Source organism: Pyrus communis, chromosome 5 (assembly GCF_041283825.1).
Source record: "Pyrus communis isolate YQ-2024b chromosome 5, ASM4128382v1, whole genome shotgun sequence".
Lineage (NCBI taxonomy): Eukaryota > Viridiplantae > Streptophyta > Magnoliopsida > Rosales > Rosaceae > Pyrus > Pyrus communis.
Window position 1 is genome coordinate 839,030 of NC_142569.1, and position 20,014 is coordinate 859,043.

At 38.0% G+C, this 20,014-nt stretch overlaps 2 protein-coding genes, 1 long non-coding RNA gene and 3 pseudogenes across 6 annotated transcripts; 2 read left to right on the plus strand and 4 right to left on the minus strand.

Moving 5' to 3' along the window:
* Positions 1–33: 33 nt before the first annotated feature.
* Positions 34–1,728, minus strand: LOC148696516 (uncharacterized). The gene is made up of 2 exons (XR_015962189.1): positions 1,350–1,728; positions 34–245 (listed from the first exon to the last, which is right to left on the minus strand). It is a non-coding gene; the product is annotated as an uncharacterized LOC148696516 (long non-coding RNA).
* Positions 1,729–3,114: 1,386 nt separating this feature from the next.
* LOC137727098 (leucine--tRNA ligase, chloroplastic/mitochondrial-like) lies at positions 3,115–8,710 on the plus strand (annotated as a pseudogene). The gene is made up of 18 exons (XR_015962190.1): positions 3,115–3,557; positions 3,862–4,006; positions 4,107–4,163; positions 4,449–4,581; positions 4,663–4,754; positions 4,882–5,105; positions 5,218–5,284; positions 5,366–5,520; positions 5,622–5,684; positions 5,832–5,913; positions 6,100–6,177; positions 6,248–6,372; positions 6,481–6,611; positions 7,211–7,268; positions 7,432–7,609; positions 7,735–7,812; positions 7,899–8,030; positions 8,136–8,710. The product of XR_015962190.1 is annotated as a leucine--tRNA ligase, chloroplastic/mitochondrial-like (transcript).
* Positions 8,711–10,010: 1,300 nt separating this feature from the next.
* Positions 10,011–13,457, plus strand: LOC137725666 (glycosyltransferase BC10). The gene is made up of 11 exons (XM_068464435.2): positions 10,011–10,311; positions 10,445–10,731; positions 10,833–10,949; positions 11,349–11,449; positions 11,545–11,616; positions 11,761–11,842; positions 12,086–12,166; positions 12,321–12,362; positions 12,460–12,519; positions 12,695–12,844; positions 12,919–13,457. Exons 2-11 carry the CDS (start codon positions 10,453–10,455, stop codon positions 13,096–13,098), a joined length of 1,164 nt encoding a protein of 387 aa, XP_068320536.1. The 5' UTR covers positions 10,011–10,311; positions 10,445–10,452; the 3' UTR covers positions 13,099–13,457.
* A 365-nt stretch (positions 13,458–13,822) lies between these two features.
* On the minus strand, positions 13,823–14,419 carry LOC137727099 (pentatricopeptide repeat-containing protein At4g04370 pseudogene; annotated as a pseudogene).
* Positions 14,420–14,644: 225 nt separating this feature from the next.
* LOC137726148 (uncharacterized) lies at positions 14,645–16,751 on the minus strand. Of its 2 annotated transcripts, XM_068465024.2 has the most exons (7): positions 16,346–16,747; positions 16,184–16,250; positions 15,998–16,044; positions 15,578–15,665; positions 15,219–15,352; positions 15,027–15,125; positions 14,645–14,942 (listed from the first exon to the last, which is right to left on the minus strand). In XM_068465024.2, the coding sequence occupies exons 1-7, from the start codon at positions 16,658–16,660 to the stop codon at positions 14,868–14,870; spliced, it is 825 nt and encodes a 274-aa protein (XP_068321125.2). In that variant the 5' UTR covers positions 16,661–16,747; the 3' UTR covers positions 14,645–14,867. The 2 variants fall into 2 exon arrangements, with proteins under 2 accessions (XP_068321125.2, XP_088549692.1); XM_088693566.1 differs by having other exon boundaries at positions 15,027–15,352; positions 16,346–16,751.
* A 570-nt stretch (positions 16,752–17,321) lies between these two features.
* Positions 17,322–19,304, minus strand: LOC148696517 (cytochrome b561 and DOMON domain-containing protein At3g25290-like; annotated as a pseudogene). The gene is made up of 3 exons (XR_015961991.1): positions 19,002–19,304; positions 18,613–18,867; positions 17,322–17,612 (listed from the first exon to the last, which is right to left on the minus strand). The product of XR_015961991.1 is annotated as a cytochrome b561 and DOMON domain-containing protein At3g25290-like (transcript).
* Positions 19,305–20,014: the final 710 nt, after the last annotated feature.

Genomic DNA, 20,014 nt, shown 5'->3' on the forward strand with positions numbered 1-20,014 from the left:
ATATAGTGTCATTTATGAAATGAAGACACTTACTTGAGCATCAAAGTGTTTTCTTGCAGATACCCTGCTGACATATTGTTGGTAGGCGCAAATAATATCAAGCTTCTCAGTTACAGAGTATTGCATCTTGGAATCACAAAAGCATGAATGTATAAACGAATAACGCATAAATCTGTTACGTATTGATTACTAACAATACTGGGCAATGTTCACGTGCACACATGTTTACACTTAAAGCAACCTACCTGCGAAGTAGAGTTAAAACTTAAAACACTGAACATCGTATAACATTATACTATTAGTTTGAGATACCGTCACAAATTAAAACTTCTAATGTCCGCAAGCAAACCATGTGGACAACCATATCTAAGAATTCCTCTGCATAATACCGTCATGGTGTTGGTAAGTCAAGATCCAACTCTTTTGTACTTCTTAGAAACCATTATATATTTACACTACATTGATAGATTTGAGCAAAACTATACAATGAGTCATCCATAATAAATTTATATCGAATTCGTCATTTACAAAAGTCAGAAGAGAAAAATATCATTAAATCATATAAGAATTGACGACTAAGTCATGCTCATATAAATAAAGGGATGTGCTATCCACACACCCCATTTTACTTCTCACACATCCCTTGATAATTTCTATCTGTTGATCTTCTTCAATTCATCCGATCCAACGACCGAAAATTAAAAGGTGTGTGAGAAGTAAAATAGGGTGTATTGATATCACACACCTAAATAAAATAGAGAAGTGTTACTGGCTCTCCAAAAATCTCATTCTATAACAATTCCCATAAAATATTGTTGAGTAATAGAGAAAGAAACATAGTATTTGTTGAAATACCTAAACTTTGAAGCCAACAAGGGTTGATTGAGTTGGTAATGATCGTTCTTTTCCCAAGATCAAGGTCTAAGTTGAAGTTTAACGGCTAGCAATCCCTCTTAATGGGCGTGTATTTAAGAAATTAGATTCTCTTCCGATTCCCTTACTGGGGATCCCGTAGATCAATTAATAACAACTGTTTATCAAAGATCGTGCATCTACAATTGTTTTCTTTTTTATATTTTTCACACAAAACGAGGTTGCCTTACTTTTGAAAATATAAAAAGCATTCAATTGTGGCCACATGATCTTTGATGAACGGTTGATATTAATTGATTCCTCGGATCCCAAGTGAGAAGATCCGGAAAAGATCTAATTCACTTATTGGAAAAAAAAAAAAATTCTTTTCTAAAAAATAAAATAAAATAATAAATCATAAACCAAATAGAATTAATAATAGTAAACTATGAATAAAGATTAAAAGATTGTGCAGGTGAATTTGCTTCCTTCCTTACCCATAATTACTTGCGACCCAGGAATAGAAACCATGAAACTATCTTTCCAGGCTTTTGAAGATCTCATGCGCTCCATAACAAATTGATCATGTTTCAAGCAATCCTTGGACAAACGCTTTCTTAACAATCACTAAGATGAATCAATCATATCTTGAAACTAGTTTCTTCATGAAAACACCAATTGTTGAAACTAATTTGTAGTCGTTGTGCCAACGCTTCTCTTAACCATCCACCATGAATCAATCAGATTTCAAATCAAATTCTTCTTGAAAACACCAATTGTTGAAACTGATTACAAATCAAAAGCTTGAGATTCCAATAGCCAAGAAAACCTAATCCTCCAAGAGAAACCTCTCTTCAAAGAATGACCAAAAGAAAGGTTAGGTTAAAAGTTGTTTTTATAGCGAGATTTGTGCGGCATTAGGGTTTCTTAATGCTAATGGGAATTAACGAAATTGCCCTTGCTTTAGAATCCAATATTGGAAGTTGCATGAATTGTGGCTATTTATTAGGATTGATCATTACGTATCAATTTAGGATTCAAAAAGTCTATGCAAATCTTAAGACCCCTACGCGACAAACACATTCTCAACTTTTTGTATCAATTTATAAAGAAATTTGTGCTTTGAATATTGGATATTCTGGGTTTTGACTGTTAAATTCTTTTATTTTTTGGATTTTAAACAAAAATTGTTAAAACACTAAGAGTTTGTTTGGTATTATATTTGAATTTTTTTATTATTTATCAAAATATTTCTTGAAAACAATTTTCTTTAAAACTAAAAAACTTGATTGGTTTGATATTTAAAATTTTTAAATCTTACGACTTAAACTTGACAAAAAATCTAAAAAGAGGGGGTCGCATGAGAGGTAGAAAGAAGAGAGGATCAGATGAGATAGAGAGTAAGAGGAGTGAGAGAAAGAACCAAGAGAATGAAGATAACGGATTTGAGGAGAGATGAAAAATGTAAAAAAAAAAAAAAAAAAAAAAGGAGGAGAGAGAAAGAAGAAAAGGAGAGAGAGAGAGGGAGAGGAAAAAAAAAAGTAAGTTTAAGAGCTCTAAAAACTCATTTTTATGTTTTTAGAGAATAGACTATATTTTTTAGTTTGTCTTGAGTTTAGTTTTTGAAAATAGTCATACTAAACAGGTTTTTAAGGTCTAAAACTTAAAAATTGGGATTCAAATAAAGTACCAAACCGGCCCTAAATATCTCATACTTCTAACCATGAAAAATCTCCAATTTATATTACATAATAAGGATGGATCGAAATATACATACTTTTTGGTCCAATGATTCTCATATTTCAGGTAGACGTGAATAACCCATGCTTCAAATGATTCTCATATTTTAGATAAACGCAAGATAAAGTTAGATAATTCTCATATTTAGGTAAATGCGAGTAAACTAAAAGTAAAAATGATTTTAATTCTCATTTCTTATAGGTAAACTCTTGTTTATTTCTTATACGACCCATTAACTCCATCAAGATACGGAAATAATAAGTTTGGGTCAATACGTTAATGAGCTGAGTCTTTATGAGATCACTGTTAAGAATATTATAAGATATTGTTTGCCAAATCAAGACATTAAGAATGACAAACACGATCTGTTTGCCAGGTTTACGTAAAAACACTGCTAGTGAAAAACAAAACAAGCCCACATGTACGAAACCCAAGTGGGCCTGGGCTAATTTTCAGCCCAAACCCAACACACCAAAACGAGCGCCAAATAACGGTCATACAGCACGTTATCTCATCCACTATTCCCAGCCAGTCTCATTCTTCCTCTTCTTCTTGAGCTCAATGCGAAATGAGTTTTCTGCTCACGCGATACTCCGTCTCCGATCCCAACCGCCTCCATCGACCCCCGTACGCTTCGGCTCTATTCCGTTTCCCTCCCATTCGCTCACCCAATCCAAGAAACTCAGGAAAAGCAGCTTTTCTCTGAAGTTGTACAATAACAGCCCCAAACGCCGCGTTTTTGGCAGATCTAGCAGCGTAATCAGAAGCTCGGTGGCCGAGGAAGCCAATGGCGCGGCGGAGCATAAGCCGAAGCAGCAACCGGCGGTGAAGAGGCCTTACCCCTTCCACGAAATTGAGCTCAAATGGCAGCGTTATTGGGAGGAAAATCGGACTTTTCGAACCCCTGAAGAAATTGATACCTCCAAGCCCAAATACTATGTTCTTGATATGTTCCCTTATCCCAGGTCTCTCGATTTTTCACAAAACTCTATTTTTTTATTAAATTTCAAATGCAAGTGATTGTTTATGTAGAAAATATGAACACCCAGTTTTAGTAAGAAAATGATTGTTTGAGCAATTGGGTTAAATGAAAAACTTAAACTTTCATGATTCATATGCCTTGTGGAAATTGCAGTTGTTTCGAAATTTGGGATAATATGCCATTTCATGTGTGTAAGATTGGTTAATTGCTTTGAACTGTAAAATTTTCCCGTCTTTCGGGTTAACTGAAAGTCTAAAACTTTTGCTCATTTGGATGGTTTATTGCAGCGGAGCTGGATTACATGTTGGCCATCCACTTGGATATACCGCTACGTACATTCTTGCTAGGCTCAAACGTATGCAGGGTTACAATGTGTTACACCCAATGGGATGGGATGCATTTGGATTGCCCGCGGAGCACTATGCAATAAAGGTTCGGTTTTCAGCACTTCTGTGTGGCTCGTAACTATTTGAATATTGCCACGGGTTTGAACGATTAGTTATTAATTTGGTTGGTTGTATGTGTCTGACAGACAGGAACCCACCCGAAGATCACTACCTTGAAGAACATTGATCGCTTTCGCTCCCAGGTCATGTGATGTTCATTCTATTGCTGGATGTGTGACGAGTCAGTAAATGAATAAACTTGGCAAACTGTGACTTGAGATAAACTACAGAATACTATATACCTGCATCGGGCCCTGTACATTTCTTCTTTCTTCAAGTGTTGTAAATGCTTGCCAACGTTAGGCATGGTAGGCTAGCATTAAAAGTGGAAGCCACTTCCCACATTTGATCATAGATTGTTGCTCTCTTGGTTTTGGTGGATTGTGTTATCTGTTCCCTACATATTGACATTTCGTATTTGCATGCAGCTTAAATCATTAGGATTCTCATATGACTAGGATCGTGAAATTTCTACAACATAACCAGAATATTATAGATGGACCCAATGGATCTTTCTTCAGCTATTAAAGAGAGGATTGGCGTATCAGGTATAAATGAGATATTGGTAGTAGATAGTTTCTATCATTTTCTCCGTTACACAGATCTGATACTTTAATTTCTTACATTCAGGCTGAAGTGCACACAATTGGTGCCCTGCTCTTGGTACTGTCTTGGCAAATGAAGAGGTTATAGATGGTTTGCGTGAGTGTGGGGGTCATCCAGTTATAAGAAAGGTAGATACTGGCTTGATGCATTTTCATTTTACACACCATCTAAGATGGCAAAAAAAAAAATATTGGCTTATTTCCAATTTTTGGATGGTTTTATAATTTTACAATGTCATTGTTTATTACCGAGCAGCCAATGAAGCACTGGATGCTCAAGATAACTGCATATGCTGATCGTCTTCTAGAAGATTTAGATGACCTCGACTGGCCTGAAAGCATAAAAGAAATGCAAAGAAACTGGATAGGGAGGTCAGAAGGTGCCGAGATGGAATTTCCTATTCTTAACAGTGATGGACAAGAAAGAGACACAAAGATTACAATCTATACTACTAGGCCTGACACCATATTTGGAGCAACGTAATAATCATACACCAAATTCCTATCTTGATAACTTATATATGGTAGATGGACTTGTACAGAAAACCTTTGACATAGACGTGTCTAATCTATATTTATCTTTTGGCTCCAGCTATTTAGTCGTGGCACCAGAGCATCCCTTGTTGTCAGTGTTAGTATCAACAACCCAGAGAGAAACTGTACGTTCAATTGTTTCTTGCCCAGTTTTCTCAAAGGTTTCTTATGATGGCTAATTAGAGGGCCAACAATATTGAGCACAGGTGGAGGAGTATATAGATATTGCCTCAAGAAAGAGTGACCTTGAGAGGACTGACCTTCAGAAGGAGAAAACCGGGGTCTTCAGTGGTTGCTACACTAAAAATCCAGTTCATGGGGAAGCTATCCCTATATGGGTTGCAGACTATGTCTTGGGGAGGTGTGTTTGGCTTTATGTTCTTTCCTTCATTTATATTTGCCACTAGAAATGTTGAAATTCATTTTAGGTTTGAGATGTTATAACTTTTTTACCATGTTCAGGTACTATTTGAGATTTATGGACCTAAAAAATTCAGAAAAATTGGTAGCAAAGACAAAAGAAATGCAAGTGAAATCTTTCTCTGGGAATTCTTCATATAAAATTCTACCTTCTTTGCAAATAAAAAACTCAAAAGGTAATGATTAAATTTGTAGTGTCATGTGAGTTCCTCCTTTTCTTTTTGTCATTTTAAAAATCCTCTTGATCTGCAGTTACTGGAACCAAGTTGATGTGTATGTTGGTGGTGCAGAACATGCTGTCCTTCATTTACTTTATTCAAGGTTCTGGCACAAGGTCTGTGACTTAATCTGTCTTCTTCATTTTGGAACATGCAGGTGCATAAGATTGACCAATATGAAATTGTATCTCTTTGTACAAAAGTTGTATCTGTAATTACAGCTGACATGGTCATTAATACTTAATACCGTTTTTCAAGTCTCGTCTCGTATCAAATGTTAATGTCACGTAATATTATTTCAGGTTCTTTATGACATTGGCGCCATGTCCACCAAAGAACCGTTCAACTGTGTCATAAACCAGGGCATTATTCTTGGCGAGGTAAGTAGAGTTGTTTCTGCTCACATGAGTAATTTTTTCCCATACATGTTTCTAATGCTTTGCTTTGCAGGTTCAATATATCGCTTACAAGGACTCTGATGGGAATTTTATCCCTCCAGACTCTGGAACAACAGTCGAACATCAGCAAGAAATAATTCCAGAGGAAAAGGTACTTTTCTCGGATGCCTCAGTATAGTTTTTCTTCTAGACTGACTCTGTTTCGAAAGGTGTTAAGTAAGAAAAATAACCTTTAGTTTGGCATTTCATTTTCCATTCCTCTTGACATAATTTTTCCTTCCGTAGGTCATGGAAGTCTGGGGATTCTTTTGTACTGAAAGACGATCCTAACATTTGTCTGATTGCGCATTCTCATAAAATGAGTAAAAGCAGGGGAAATGTAGTCAATCCGGATGATGTTGTTTCTGTTGGAGTTTGTGGCCAAGTGGACTATCCTTCAAAATGCCTTTCGGCTAAAGAAAGAAAGAAAACATCTTTCCTTGTTTCAAGGAGGAAAAAAAGGGAAAAGTAAGGAGGAAAAAAGGGAAAAGCAAGGAGGAAAAAAGGGAAAAGTAAAAGGAAAAAGTTTTGGTGTCTTAAACACCCGTGAGGGCTCATTTTGGTTTAAAAAGGAGAGAGCAGAGAACTCATTTGCCTTTGCAGAAAAAAAAGGAGAAGAAAGAGTTCTTTTTTGCAGAGAGCAAGGGCAAGGGTGAGAGAAATCAAGAGAGCTAGAGTTAAAGATCTCTTGTGAAAGAACTCTTGGGGTAGAGTGAGGCTCTTGGGAAAATTCTGTGAGTGGGTGTACAAGGGATATGGGATTGGGTTATGTCGATTTAACTCATGTGTAACTTGTACTGTTTTTTTCTCATAGTGAAGAGCAATATCTCTCCGAGGACGTAGGCAGGTTTTTGCCGAACCTCGTAAATTTCTCGGTGTCTTTATTTCTTGTATTTTAAACTATTCAACTGTGTGTGATTTTGGTGAGGTTGTAATCTGAATCTCGGTTCCGCACTAACGGGCCAAGGCACAACAGTTTCTGAGTACGGGGCAGATTCGCTTTGTTTATATGAAATGTTCATGGGACCACTTAGGTAGTTTTTTCGTTGAAGTTTATCTTATTGGATACTTCGTTTGGCCTATGTTTTCGCTAATGTGCCTAGGAATGTCTATTGCCCATCTCAAGTATAAGATAATATCTACAAAGATAAACTTTACTCTTGATTAATCTTTCTTGTTACTGAATTTCGCTTCTAGAGACTCAAAAACCTGGAATACGAGTGCTATTGAAGGTGTCCATCGATTTTTGGGAAGAACATGGAAGCTAGTTGTTGGTTCACCATTGTCTGATGGTACATTCAAAGATGGGACGGTAGTGACTGATGAGGATCCTACTTTGGAGCAACTTCGTTCTCTCCACAAGTGCATTGCAAAGGTCAGATCTCAATTTCTGGATGTTATCTTCTATTTCTTTTTACTATTATACTCAAATTATGATACAACAGCTGTGCAAAAATCTGAAGTCTGCACCTCTTAACCAATGAATTTTCCTAATTGCAGGTTACTGAGGACATAGAAGCAACAAGATTCAACACTGGAATATCTGCCATGATGGAGTTCTTTAATGCGGCTTATAAGGTCCTTGAAACCATTTAAACGATACATGTTCCATCTCGTTGAGACAGTTAAACATGACACATTACTGTATAATTTTTATTTTTCAGTGGCAAAAACATCCAAGATTGGTTATTGAAGCATTTGTTTTGTTGCTCTCGCCATATGTACCTCATATGGCTGAGGAGCTTTGGTTTCGCTTGGGACACTCCGAATCTTTGGCATATGAGCCTTTTCCGAAGGTGAGATTATACATGAAATATGGTGTAGGATGTAATACTGTGCGAGGAATGTCGAATGGTATACAGATGACTAGTTGACTACTTCGTGTGTTCTAATAAATGCAGGCGGATCCTGCTTACTTGAAGGAATCTACTATTGTCCGCCCAGTTCAGATCAACGGCAAGATGAGGGGTACGATCCTGGTTGAACAGATCTGTTCGGAGGAGGATGCCCTCCAGCTTGCATCACAAGATGAAAAACTCTCCAAATACCTGGAGGGGAAGTCAATTAAAAAGAGAATTTTTGTTCCTAGCAAGATCTTGAATGTTATTCTGGACCGTGGAAACGTCAAGGCGGCTGGCCGAGGATCCCTTCAATCCCATGCCGGCATTGGTGATTGAGTCAGACGACTGCATGAAGAAACAGCTCCGACGTTATGTGTTTTGCATTTGATTGCATATGCCTTCCCGTTTCGGACGCCTAGAAATCTAGAATTTGGTCTAGGTTTTGGGAAGAAGGAAAGCACAGCTAATTATGTTACATGACCCTGGCTTGCCCGCATAGGGCCCCTCACATTCGAGGGCCCTAAAAGCAAAACAACATGTAAGTAGGCGGAGTCATTAACTTTCTCTATTTATAAAAATAATAATGCGAATAATAGAGTAACGATTCATAGAATGCATTCAAAAGTCCAGTATCATATCCAAGGTTTTATTAGACGCTAGGTGCAAGTCAGGCGACAGATTGAGGTCTAACATCTAGACGGTTAGATGGATTGAAGTAATTTTATTATATATTGTATACGTGAAAATACATAATTTTATTATGATACATAAACTGTAAAATAAAATAATATATAGATTATAAGGTATTAGAACATAATGAAAACGTGGGAACACGCATATAATGTGTATTCATCAACAAGTCTCTTATAATTTGTTGAAAAAAAATAAAATGCAAAATGAAAGTTACTTATTTTCTGTTAAGTGAGAGTCACGACCTAGGCAGGCGACTCAGCATGTTTAGACAGGGTTATGCGGGCGTCTAAGCAGGTCTATGCGCCATTTCTTAATTTTCAAAAACACATTAATTAGGGCGATGATCAATTGCATAACATTTAAGCAGGACTTAAACATCATTATGTGAGAATTTTTAGAATAGTGATTAGGAGACAAATATTCTCAATTGGTAATTCAAATGGTGAACAACCGACAAGCTTTTGAGTTTTGACTCATGATTTCTTGCCCTTCTGATTGATACGTTGTGACTTAAAAATCTATTGAGGACAATGTGGGTGCAACAAGTACTACTAAAGCAATGTTCAATCTAAAGCAATGTGTTTGAACATGATATATGCACTTTTCTTATTCTCTGTTTTATATTTATACATGTTACGTCGTTTTTAATCACTTGAATTATAAAATTCTTGTAAAACAGAATGAGGTTGTGAAACAATAATGCGACTAATAACAATCTCATGTATGATACAAGGGGTGCCACTGTTTCGAATTGATAATCAATTTTTGAACTCAAATCAAATCATATAAACCTAACTCGTTCACAAAAAGCTGAGATTCTTATATTCGAGTTTGTCTAAGATGACATCTAAACAGAATTGACTCATTTCATTGTGAGTGAGTTAGACAATCTATTTTATCTGACTGACGAACACAAGAATCTGTTTTTATGAGGTTAGTTGAACATGCCACCTAATTTACTCGGTCGGTCAGACAATAAAATTACTCCCTTTTTGAATACTTTCATGGCGTACGCTGAAAACCTCCCTTAGCTTTACGACCAAAAGTGGCAACGCGGTGCCGTTTAACCAAAGAAGAAGAATCCAAGCGCACCTGTCCCTTCCCATGTGGGACCCACCCTCTCACGAGTCGTACGGCCATGATCACGGCGCGGAAATCACAGACTCCACACTTGTCATCATTCTCCACACAGACAGACTGACAAGGTCCAGAAGAGGAGTCCACCTTCTCGAATTTTTTTTTAATTATAACAGAAATACAAATGGTACATTACTTGTTTTAATAGAAGTGTTGAGGAATTTTAGTTTTTAAGTTATTTAATATTTTAACACACATATGGTATTATTTATATAATAACACGTGACATAGCATCGTGATAGCCCACACTGGAAAATCTCTCCACCTTCTCCCTATTTCCCACCGAAGCCCCACATAAAACTCCAAAATTCACACCAGCAGCGCACCCGGCACCCCCCCCCTTCCCCTCTGCTCCTCTTCCTACTATTTGAAAATTCAAATGCTCCTCCGAATTCAACCCTTCAATGTACTCTCTCTCTCTTTCTCTCTCTCTCTCTCTCTCTCTCTCTCTCTCTCTCTCCCCCTCCTTTTGATTTTCAATTGAGCTCGTAATTTCTGTTAATTTTGATATATTTCATGTATTTTTCAATTAATTGAAGGAAGGACGATGACGACGATGAAGAAGTCACCGCCAATCCAGGCGCGCCACGTCATCAGGTTGAGCTGGAAGCTGGTGATCGTCCTCTCTGTCGCGCTTTGCGTATGGGCCTTGTTCCGGCTCCACTCGCAGCCCGACCTCTTCTCCTCCTCTCCGTCTTCGTTGGTCGTAGCGAGATCTCGAATTTCCCGCCACGGCAGAAGCTTCACCGGCACTCCGAAGATCGCGTTCCTTTTCCTCGCCCGCCGTAGCCTCCCGCTCGATTTTCTCTGGGGCAGCTTCTTCGAGGTTTAATCTCTTTACTTTTGTACAATTTTTTTGGTTTTTCCGTCTCAGTTTTCTTGGACTTTCTCGGGAAAGTGATCGAGAGTTGTGTGTGAATTTCGCAGAATGCTGAAGCGCCGAATTTTTCGATTTACATTCACTCGGCGCCTGGTTTTGTGTTCGATGAGTCGACGACGCGGTCTCATTTCTTTTACGGCCGTCAATTGACGAATAGCATACAGGTAGTTGCTCGTTTAGCTTCTGTTTGGTTGCTGAGAAAATGAAACGGAAAAAGTATTAATTTTGAAGTTCGTTCTGTCAGTTTTTTTTTAAATAAAAATTGCAAAAAGTTCGAAACTTTCTTTGTTTCTTCATGTTCCCTGTTTGTCTGCTCGGAAAATGAAGGGAATTAAAAAGGAAATTAAGGCAGTCTAAAGAGTTGGTAATCAATTCTGTGATGTGATAGTTGGCTTATAGATTATAACATTCAATAATCAAAATTTTAGACAAAATACTGCTCAAATATTTTCAAAATGATCCAAATTTAGTTCGAAGGAATTATTTGCTTCGATATCAGGTTTTTGCAATGTAGTTTGGTTGCCTACTTATGCTGAATCCGAACTGGTGGTCACACAATGCAGGTGGGTTGGGGAGAATCGAGTATGATCGAAGCGGAGAGGCTGTTGTTCGCAACAGCTCTTGAGGATCCTGCGAATCAAAGATTTGTACTCCTTTCTGATAGGTTAATATTCTTGGCGTAATTGTATGACCGTTTTTCCATTTGCAGAAGAGGAGTTTTATGTGGTGCACTACCTATCTAACTTACTTGCACCGCAGTTGTGTTCCTCTGTACAACTTCAGCTATGTATACGGTTACATGATGGCTTCTCGCAGGAGTTTTGTGGACAGGTAGATGCAGGGGCTTTCACTTTTGAGGTGCTAAGCACTGATATGTTGTTGATGGTTAAATATCTGTTAGCAAAGTTTCACATGTAATTTCAAGTTCTGAGTTGAGAAATCTTAAGTGTCTTATGCAGTCTGTTTATGTTGTAGCTTTCTTGACGTAAAGGAGGGCCGCTACAATCCTAAAATGTCACCTTACATACCAAAAGAAAAATGGCGAAAAGGATCCCAGGTCATTATCTGTTTTAAACTTTCATATGAAAATGGCAAAAAGTACCTCTTTTTGGGATACAGAGTCCTTTGTTAAGTCAAGTCAGTCGTCTTCAACAGTGCTTCACTTGTTTAGCTATCATCGTAATCATCATCATGATTATGAGTATTGCTCTGTCTGTGGTTAGTAGGGATTCTCATTTATAGTATTATGTGACATGCATTCATGACTATGCTCTAATTTGAATTGGTTGGGCAATTTCAGTGGATTGCTTTGGTACGAAGCCATGCAGAAGTCCTTGTGGACGACGATGTTGTTCTTCCAGTGTTCAAAAGTTTTTGCAAGGTACGCAATCAAGCAGATTTATCTTCTTGTTTTCTTTATGTTCTGTTATGAAGCTTTGTTCTCAAATTATGATCATTCTTATCAAATTTCAAAATTTGTATCTTACTTTGTTTATATCAACAAAGAAAACACTTCATTGCTTCTTACTTTGCAGCGTCGCCCGCCTGTGGATGCCAGAAAGGGGAAGCTGAATCTTGTAAGTGTGATAGGTTCAGGCATATCTAAAATCATGTAGTTTTCTCTTTCAAGTGACTGATCATAGATTTTGATATTGGCTTAAATACCAAATGCAGAAACTTCAGAAGCAGCACAACTGTATCCCAGATGAACACTACGTGCAGACAGTGTTTGCGGTAAGCTATAGATGTTCTTGTTCTTTCTTTTCTATCTTTGCTAAATGTCTTACGGTATCAAGGTTTCTGTTTCTCTGTTTGTTAAAATGGCTTTCTATGAATTAGTTTAGCTGTCACTAGTTTGAGAGTTTCTAAGCGTGATCGAGTTACCTTTTTTTATGCATTAATTTGCTAGATGAGTGAGCTTGAAGGCGAACTTGAGCGAAGGACATTAACCTATTCGTTGTGGAACAATTCTGCTGCAACTAAAACCGAGAGTAAAGGCTGGCATCCTATGACTTTCAACCACGCGAATGCGGCTCCTAAAAAAATAAAAGAAATAAAGGTAACATTATGATTATTTTCTTCATTTGTTTTCCATTCTGGTTTCGTCGTTCTGACCTTTTTCTTTTCCGGCAGGATATCAACCACGTATACTATGAGACGGAATACCGGACAGAATGGTGTCGTGTCAATTCAACATACGTTCCTTGTTTCTTATTCGCAAGGAAATTCTCCCCGGGAGCTGCCATGCGCCTTCTTAGCGGGGGAGTAGTCGGTCAATTTGATACCTCTGCACTATTAAATCCGCCACCATGATCTTATACTTGCGAGTTCTTACCGATGCTCACTGACTGTTAGCTGACACAAAAACTATAATCTGGGCAAAGTAGAAAGCCCACTAGAGGTTTACAGATACCATACTCACCCACACGATAGATTTCGATACCAAGTGCAGTAGAAAGGTTGGTCGATGCGGCTGATCATCTTTGTTCGAAGATGATGAGTTTACTCTTGTAAGAGAGATGATAGGAATTGGATATCTTCGAGTGTATCCGGTTAAATTTTCGTTGTGTAAGCTCCAGCGGAATTGAATGTCATGGATTTCTGTTGTGACCCATAAAGAATGTAGTTAACGGTGCCGAAATTAATCATTCAACTCTCGTTAACATGTTCAATGTCGATACGATATCATCAAATTGAGGATTTGTATTGTGATCTGTAAAGAACGTAGTGATCCTCCCGTGCAACTCAATAGAACTCCAGCCCGGGAGTTTCTTCAAGCCAAGAGACCTGACATCATGGCCGTCCACAGAACCACATCCTTATTCGTCGTCCCTTCGAAGATACGAAATGCAAGGTCAATGTTCCTGCACTTCAAGTGCATAACCATGAGCGCTGTTTCGACATGGGAATCCAATTCATATCCAGTTCTTAAAATCTGTCCGTGCAGAGACTTTCCCAATTTCAAGTTACTCTGCGTGGCAGCCACAGACACAGCGGATGCATACGTCTGTTTATCAGGCTCCATTTTCTTCAACTCTCATCGTATACAAAAGCCGGAATACTTCTCCGATATTTCCAGCCTGAGAATAGATTTCAAGGAATTCCATGAAACTACGTCTCTTGCATTCATATACTCAAACAAGTCTCTACCATCTTCAAGTCTTCCACATTTAGCATACACATTCAACATTAAATTCACCAAAGTACTGTCAGACTCAAAACCATATAATACTGCACAACCATGCAAACACTGCAAATAAGCCAGCTCTGAAACTCCAGAGATCAAGCTTACCAGAGTAACTGAACTGGGCTGAACTTCTTCGCGCCGCATCTCACTAAACATCTCAAACGCAATTCCAGCATTTCCGGCACGCGAATAGCATCCGATAATGGAAGTCCAAGGAACAACATTTCTGTGGGGCATTACGTCGAAAAACTCGCGTGCATTTTGGGCGTGTCCAAATTTGGCGTAAAAGTTGATCAGAGAAGAAGCAACGTAGGCATCCAAAGAGAACCCATTAACGACGATGCATTGGTGGAACGAGAGGCCATGCAGAAAGAGGTTTAAGGAGGTGCAAGCTTTGAGAAGATTAGGGAAGGTGTAGGTATCCGGAGGTGTGTTGGTTTTGAGCATGGAAGGACTTCATGGTGAGAGCCTTCGGATGAGAGGAGGTTGATGACGGCGTTGAAAGTTTTGGTGGTGGCAGTTGCGGTGGTGGTTTCAGGTGGTTTAAGAAAGAGCTGTTCAGCTTGTTCATAACTCATGCTACCGATTACTGAGTTGTTAAAGAGGGTGGGTAGGCAACAACAAGATTACATACAACTGTGGTTTATAGTACAAACACACACAACACAGATATAAATAGAACAACGCGAACAGATTCATTGCCATTTTCCACCAAATTCAGAAAGAATGTCGATCTACAATATAATTTATAATATGAACGGTTCTAATCATAAACAAGAAGTTCTAAGGAAACAGAGTTTTGCATGTCCAGCCTTCAAATGGCATTGAACTCTACAATTTTCCAAAATCATAGCACAAAATTACAAGAACATGAATCAAATTAGTCCAGCTAATTTCATTGTTTCTTTGGATATTCTCTCGGCCCGAATATTGTCGATCCAATTCTCACGTTTGTGCTGCCCATTTCGATCTGCAAAACCATCAAGTTTTTCCATTTGGTGAGAGAATTTCACTGGCGTGTAGTGAAAACATATTACGAAAGCTCAGTCCTTACAGCTAGCTCAAAATCCGAAGACATGCCCATTGAAAGCTCACATTGCTCCTCTGATATTCCGAGTGCCTTGCAAACCTCAGTTCTGCAGTTCGCCAAAGTCTGACAACAAACAGTTTGATTTGAGAATTGCCAATAAACCCGAGGAACTGAAACTTTGGAGAAAGATTTACATGTAGTGTGTTGGAGCATCACCTTAAAGTTTTCCGGTGTAGAAGTATAATCTAGCATCCCAATTGTCATTAGACCACAAAACTCAAGGTTTGGACAACCCGAAGTTACATGCTTTGCGAGCTCCACACATCCAGAGGGCTCAACACCAAATTTTGCTATAATAGTATTTTAAGGAGATCAGATATTATCTCAAAACAATAAAGAACAAATGACTAACATAAGGAAGACATGGATTATCGTTAAACATTTGATAATGAATAAAACGAATACAAAAAGTACGACGGATAACCATGCAAGCATAAACCGCAATACTCCGCAAGCATGCATCTCCCACTATATCTTAGAAAAGGGTTGGCTCATATCTAGTTAACTAAACTTACATTCTTCTCCACTGGTGTTCACTTGGAGTAAGACCTTCAAAGGCTTTCTCCCGATGCTACCAACCACGTGATCAAGACGATTAGCAATCTGCACAACATACAAGGTGGAGTAAACTTAAAACCAACCAAGCGGCTCAGTGTCATAACTGCTGAACATGATTATCGCTAAGAAAAACACGAGCTTCCCCAATTACGGACAATTAACAATGGCAGCTACACTTGAATTGCCCCAACCATTATTAACTAAAGATAATATAATACAACACAGAACGAACGACAAAAAAAAAAAGGGTACAATCTTTACCAGAATCCCCTAACTAATACAAAATGCCATTGAATTTCTCGAGATCCGTCACCCGAAACTGAAAAGTAAGTTTGCATACAACGCACAGAAACGATGCTAGCAGAATAAGTATCTACCTTCTCATCGTCCACACTCTCTACCGTTACAAGGTTTGGTACTCCAGCTGCACAATTTACATAAAAATCAAACCAAACTGCTGATTGCTTTTGTACAACAAACGGATTACCCAAAAAAGGCTTAAAGGTATGAAATTCAAGCAAATTGACAACAACCATGATTGGAGAAAGAGAAAATAATCATACTTAGAAGGGGTTTTACTTTATTGCTCTGCAAATTCCCAATGAAATGCCACTCAATGTCCTCCGGAAGCTGCACCGCGCAGACGATCACCAAAAATTCAATCTCTTTCAGTACAAATAGGTTGCCCAAAGCTCTTTAGAGAGAGCGAGGCAGAAGTTTTATACCTGAGGAGCTTTCTCGACGATTTCTTGGACGTAGTTTTCGCCGAAACAGCGATGGCCGGCGTCGTACACTTGGCGGAGAAGGGAGACTGGTTTCGTCTTGCTCACCGCCACCACTCGGATGTCCTGGGCTTTACGCGCTGATTTTTCGGCTGCCTGCTGGACGCGCTGCAGCACCGAGCGGAGCGCCGACGCTGCGACACCGTCAATTGCGGCGGAGCTGGCCATGCCTGGTTGCTCCTCTCCTTCGGGTTCGTTTTCTCTCTCCGCCTTCTCCAGATTGTCGGGTTGCGAATCGCGATTACTCTGCCATTGCATCTGGGGCGTGGAAGCTTAAAGACTCGCGGTTGACGTTGCTGACCGGAGCGCCAGAAGGTGCGGATCGAAAACGACGACGCTACGACGTAGGTGATTTGAACCATCCCTAGTTTTATGACTTCGGCCCAAAATTTGAGGCTTGGGCCTTGAGTTTATGGCCCAGATTTAGTTTGTTGGATTTCTCTTCTCAATAACATAAAAATATTTTTTCGATTTCTCGGGACAAATGCTTTTTGAAGAAACACGTGTATTATCCATGTTCTAGATACAATGAAAATTTTCTCCTTTCAAAGATTTCTCTTTGATTCTCCTTCCTTGTTCTTAGCATTTTTTTTTGGTAATCGAAGTTTAGGGGGAGGAAAGGTTACCCCATCCCAGGACTAGGGCATATCATAAGTTTCTTTAAGGACGTACAAAGGGGTCATAGCCTTTTTTTTGGTTTTTATAGATTAGTCACCAAGAGGAATTGCCTACAGCAGAGCTTGAATCTAACCTTGGTTTAGCAAAGAGAATGATTCTTACCAACTCAACAAACCTTCATTAGCTTCCTCATTTATACCATTAAAACAGATAAAGGCGAACGAATTTATGTGGGAATTTGCTTGTATATCCCTTACTTGAAAATTAACAAAATATAAAAATTAAATTAATTGTAGAGTGATCAAGGAGAAGTCTACATATTGCTGTTGATATCCACTGCCTCATGCGTTAATTTCAATTTAACCCATTTGAAAATTTCTAACCCTAAAGCAGTAACACCTAAAACACAAAGTATTGCGACATAAGGCCATTTCCAATGTGGAGGATGAGCTTGATTTTTGATTCCTTCAAATATGTTTGCTATAGTTAGAGCAATTAGAGCGTAGCCTAAAAGATGATGGCATATCTTCACGTACTTATTGGAAAATCCTTTTTCTTCCTGCTGCTTAGGTCGCCAAAACATGGCAAGCATCTGCAAAACCATAGAAAATGTATCGTTAATTCTCGAAGCTACTCACATTTGACTCGACCCCTTTCGACAATAGTATTGATCTCTTTATTTGGGTTACAATTTATGAGAGAACTAAATCATTAGCTTATCATATTTCTGACTCATTTCTTCGATCACCCTTCACATATATATTATCATATACAAACTTGAGATATAGGTAAATTGTACATGCTTATTTGGTACAGAATGGGACGAACACGGCCTCCCCTGAGGGTAGCCGGAGTAGGCGGCCTCCTAGGGCACCCACTCCGGAGGCCCCACAATTTTTATTTATTTGTTATATATATATACACACACACACACACACACATATTATAAAATTTGTGTATGTTCAAATAAGAAGTTTACAGAAGTCTTTGTCTAGATACAATAGCATATTGGGCTAAGCACAACATTTGTAAGATTCAATTGTTTTATATAATTACTTGATAAAAAACAGCAAACCTGTTTTGTACGTAAAATGTTGAAAATTAGATTATGTAACTTAATTAGTACATTGACATCTAAAAACACAAGATATGTAAAATTTAAGTAATATTTATGTATCTGTATTATTCTGATATTAATTTTTAATGATGTTTGATGTAGATATATATAGATTTTTTCATGTATTTAGCGATTTTTTTTTTATACATATTAATGTACAAAGAGTTAGAGGCCAGAGAACTCTAAGGCCCCATTTCAAAGGCTCTCTTAGGACCCTCCAAATTCTTAGGGCCGGCCTTGGGGACAAAACCCAACAAAGAAAATTAAACACAAAAATCTTAAATTAGCAATCCAATACTAGAACTCCCGAACAGTTAAACTTGATAAAAATGGTCTAACCATCAATTTTATACATACATGCATTTATCTTTCTAATTACATGATAATAACGCATTGAGTTAGAAAGATACATGACCATCTTATTAATTTCAACACAACCCTTAATTTAATCAACTACAAGGAGTTTGAGACTTACTTGTATGGCGGTGAATGTAAATATAATAATCCCAAGAGTGCGATGCGTTTTGTTACTGTGTCCCTTTGAAGAATGTCCAAGCAACATACCAATAAGCCATCCAACTGTGCCTACAACGGATCCACCGGTTTGACACGTTATGTGAACTGAATACCACTCCTTGCACTTAAATGGATATTTTCTGAAGTACCTTGCAGCTATTGCTCCAATCGGCAACAAAGTCCCCCATCCTATAATATTTAGAATCCCATGCGTCTGTCAATAATTTCTTCATTAAAATAGGCATAGAAAAATGGCCGCGCGATAAAAAATAAACAGCGCAAGTAGAGAGGCTAGTTATACAAATAAATGACTCTAATGAAAACGTTTAAGCCTTAAATCAAGCTTACATTTCTTAGGTAATGCTGAAAAGGAGAAGGGCTTTGATCTCGCCATTTTCTTAGGTGTGCTGTGACTTCAATCTCTCCAGGGCTATGAGTGTTCCCTTGGTGATTGCATGATGAAGGGAGAGGAAAAATAATAAAACTGAGGACAATCAGGCTTTGATAACTTATCATGCTCTCTCTCTCAAGAAAAAGTTGTTTGAGGGGTGGTGAATCTGTCAAATTTCTGAAGTGATAACAAAGTAATGAGAAAAATCCTAAAAAAAAAAAAAATACTTATTTCACATATTATAGAAGTCTGTAAGTAGAATTGTATACTACTTAAGATATGAAACTGTTTTGTAGCTTGAAAAAATTTCTTAAGTAGTGCTTGGCTGTTGAGAATATGTGCTTTTCTTTGCAAATTAGGGAATCATGTTTGGCTTGTTTTAGTGGAAGTAGGAAAAATCAGATTTTATTCCCATCTTTATTTTCCCTGCTCCCTGCTCCCTTTTCCTTTTTATATGTTTGATACTAAGATGCAATTTTTCTGGGCTTAGTTTACTTTTCAAATTCCAACATGAGGGTTTCAGTTTCATCATGGAGTTAAATTAAATATTACATAAATCTATCATTGATGTGAAACTGTGAAACTGAGAAAAAGGGTCGGTTTTGCAATTTTTATGTTCTTTTACTTAGACTTTATGGATCCAGGGATTTTTTAGTGTTCTAGGAAGACGGTACGGTACACCAAATGTGATAATAGTTGAAAATCTGAATAAAAAAATTTATAACCAATTATTTTATGACACTTGGTGTACTGGACCTTGTTTTCAGGACACTGTAAATTTTCTCTTATGGTTGGGTTACAGAATCAAATGGAAGGAGAAATTTTTAGTTGTGATGGGAACACAAGTGGTACACCATGTCTTTCAATAGGAGTGGTGGGAAATTTTATTTTTTAAGTTATTAAATTTTTAGCACACATATTCTACAATTTGTATATTGACATGTGGTGTACCACCCCGTGTACCGGTTAC

Bases quoted from the DNA above. Each gene is read 5' to 3' on its own strand.
- LOC137725666 (XM_068464435.2), top strand. From the start codon at position 10,453: ATGACGACGATGAAGAAGTCACCGCCAATCCAGGCGCGCCACGTCATC. The intron at 12,520-12,694 runs GTAAGCTATAGA...TTAATTTGCTAG, and splicing joins ACGTGCAGACAGTGTTTGCG to ATGAGTGAGCTTGAAGGCGA. The intron at 12,845-12,918 runs GTAACATTATGA...CTTTTCCGGCAG, and splicing joins AAAAAATAAAAGAAATAAAG to GATATCAACCACGTATACTA.
- LOC137726148 (XM_088693566.1), bottom strand. From the start codon at position 16,660: ATGCAATGGCAGAGTAATCGCGATTCGCAACCCGACAATCTGGAGAAG. The intron at 15,666-15,997 runs GTAGATACTTAT...TATGTTGTGCAG, and splicing joins AGAGTGTGGACGATGAGAAG to ATTGCTAATCGTCTTGATCA. The intron at 15,353-15,577 runs GTAAGTTTAGTT...ATACTATTATAG, and splicing joins GAACACCAGTGGAGAAGAAT to CAAAATTTGGTGTTGAGCCC.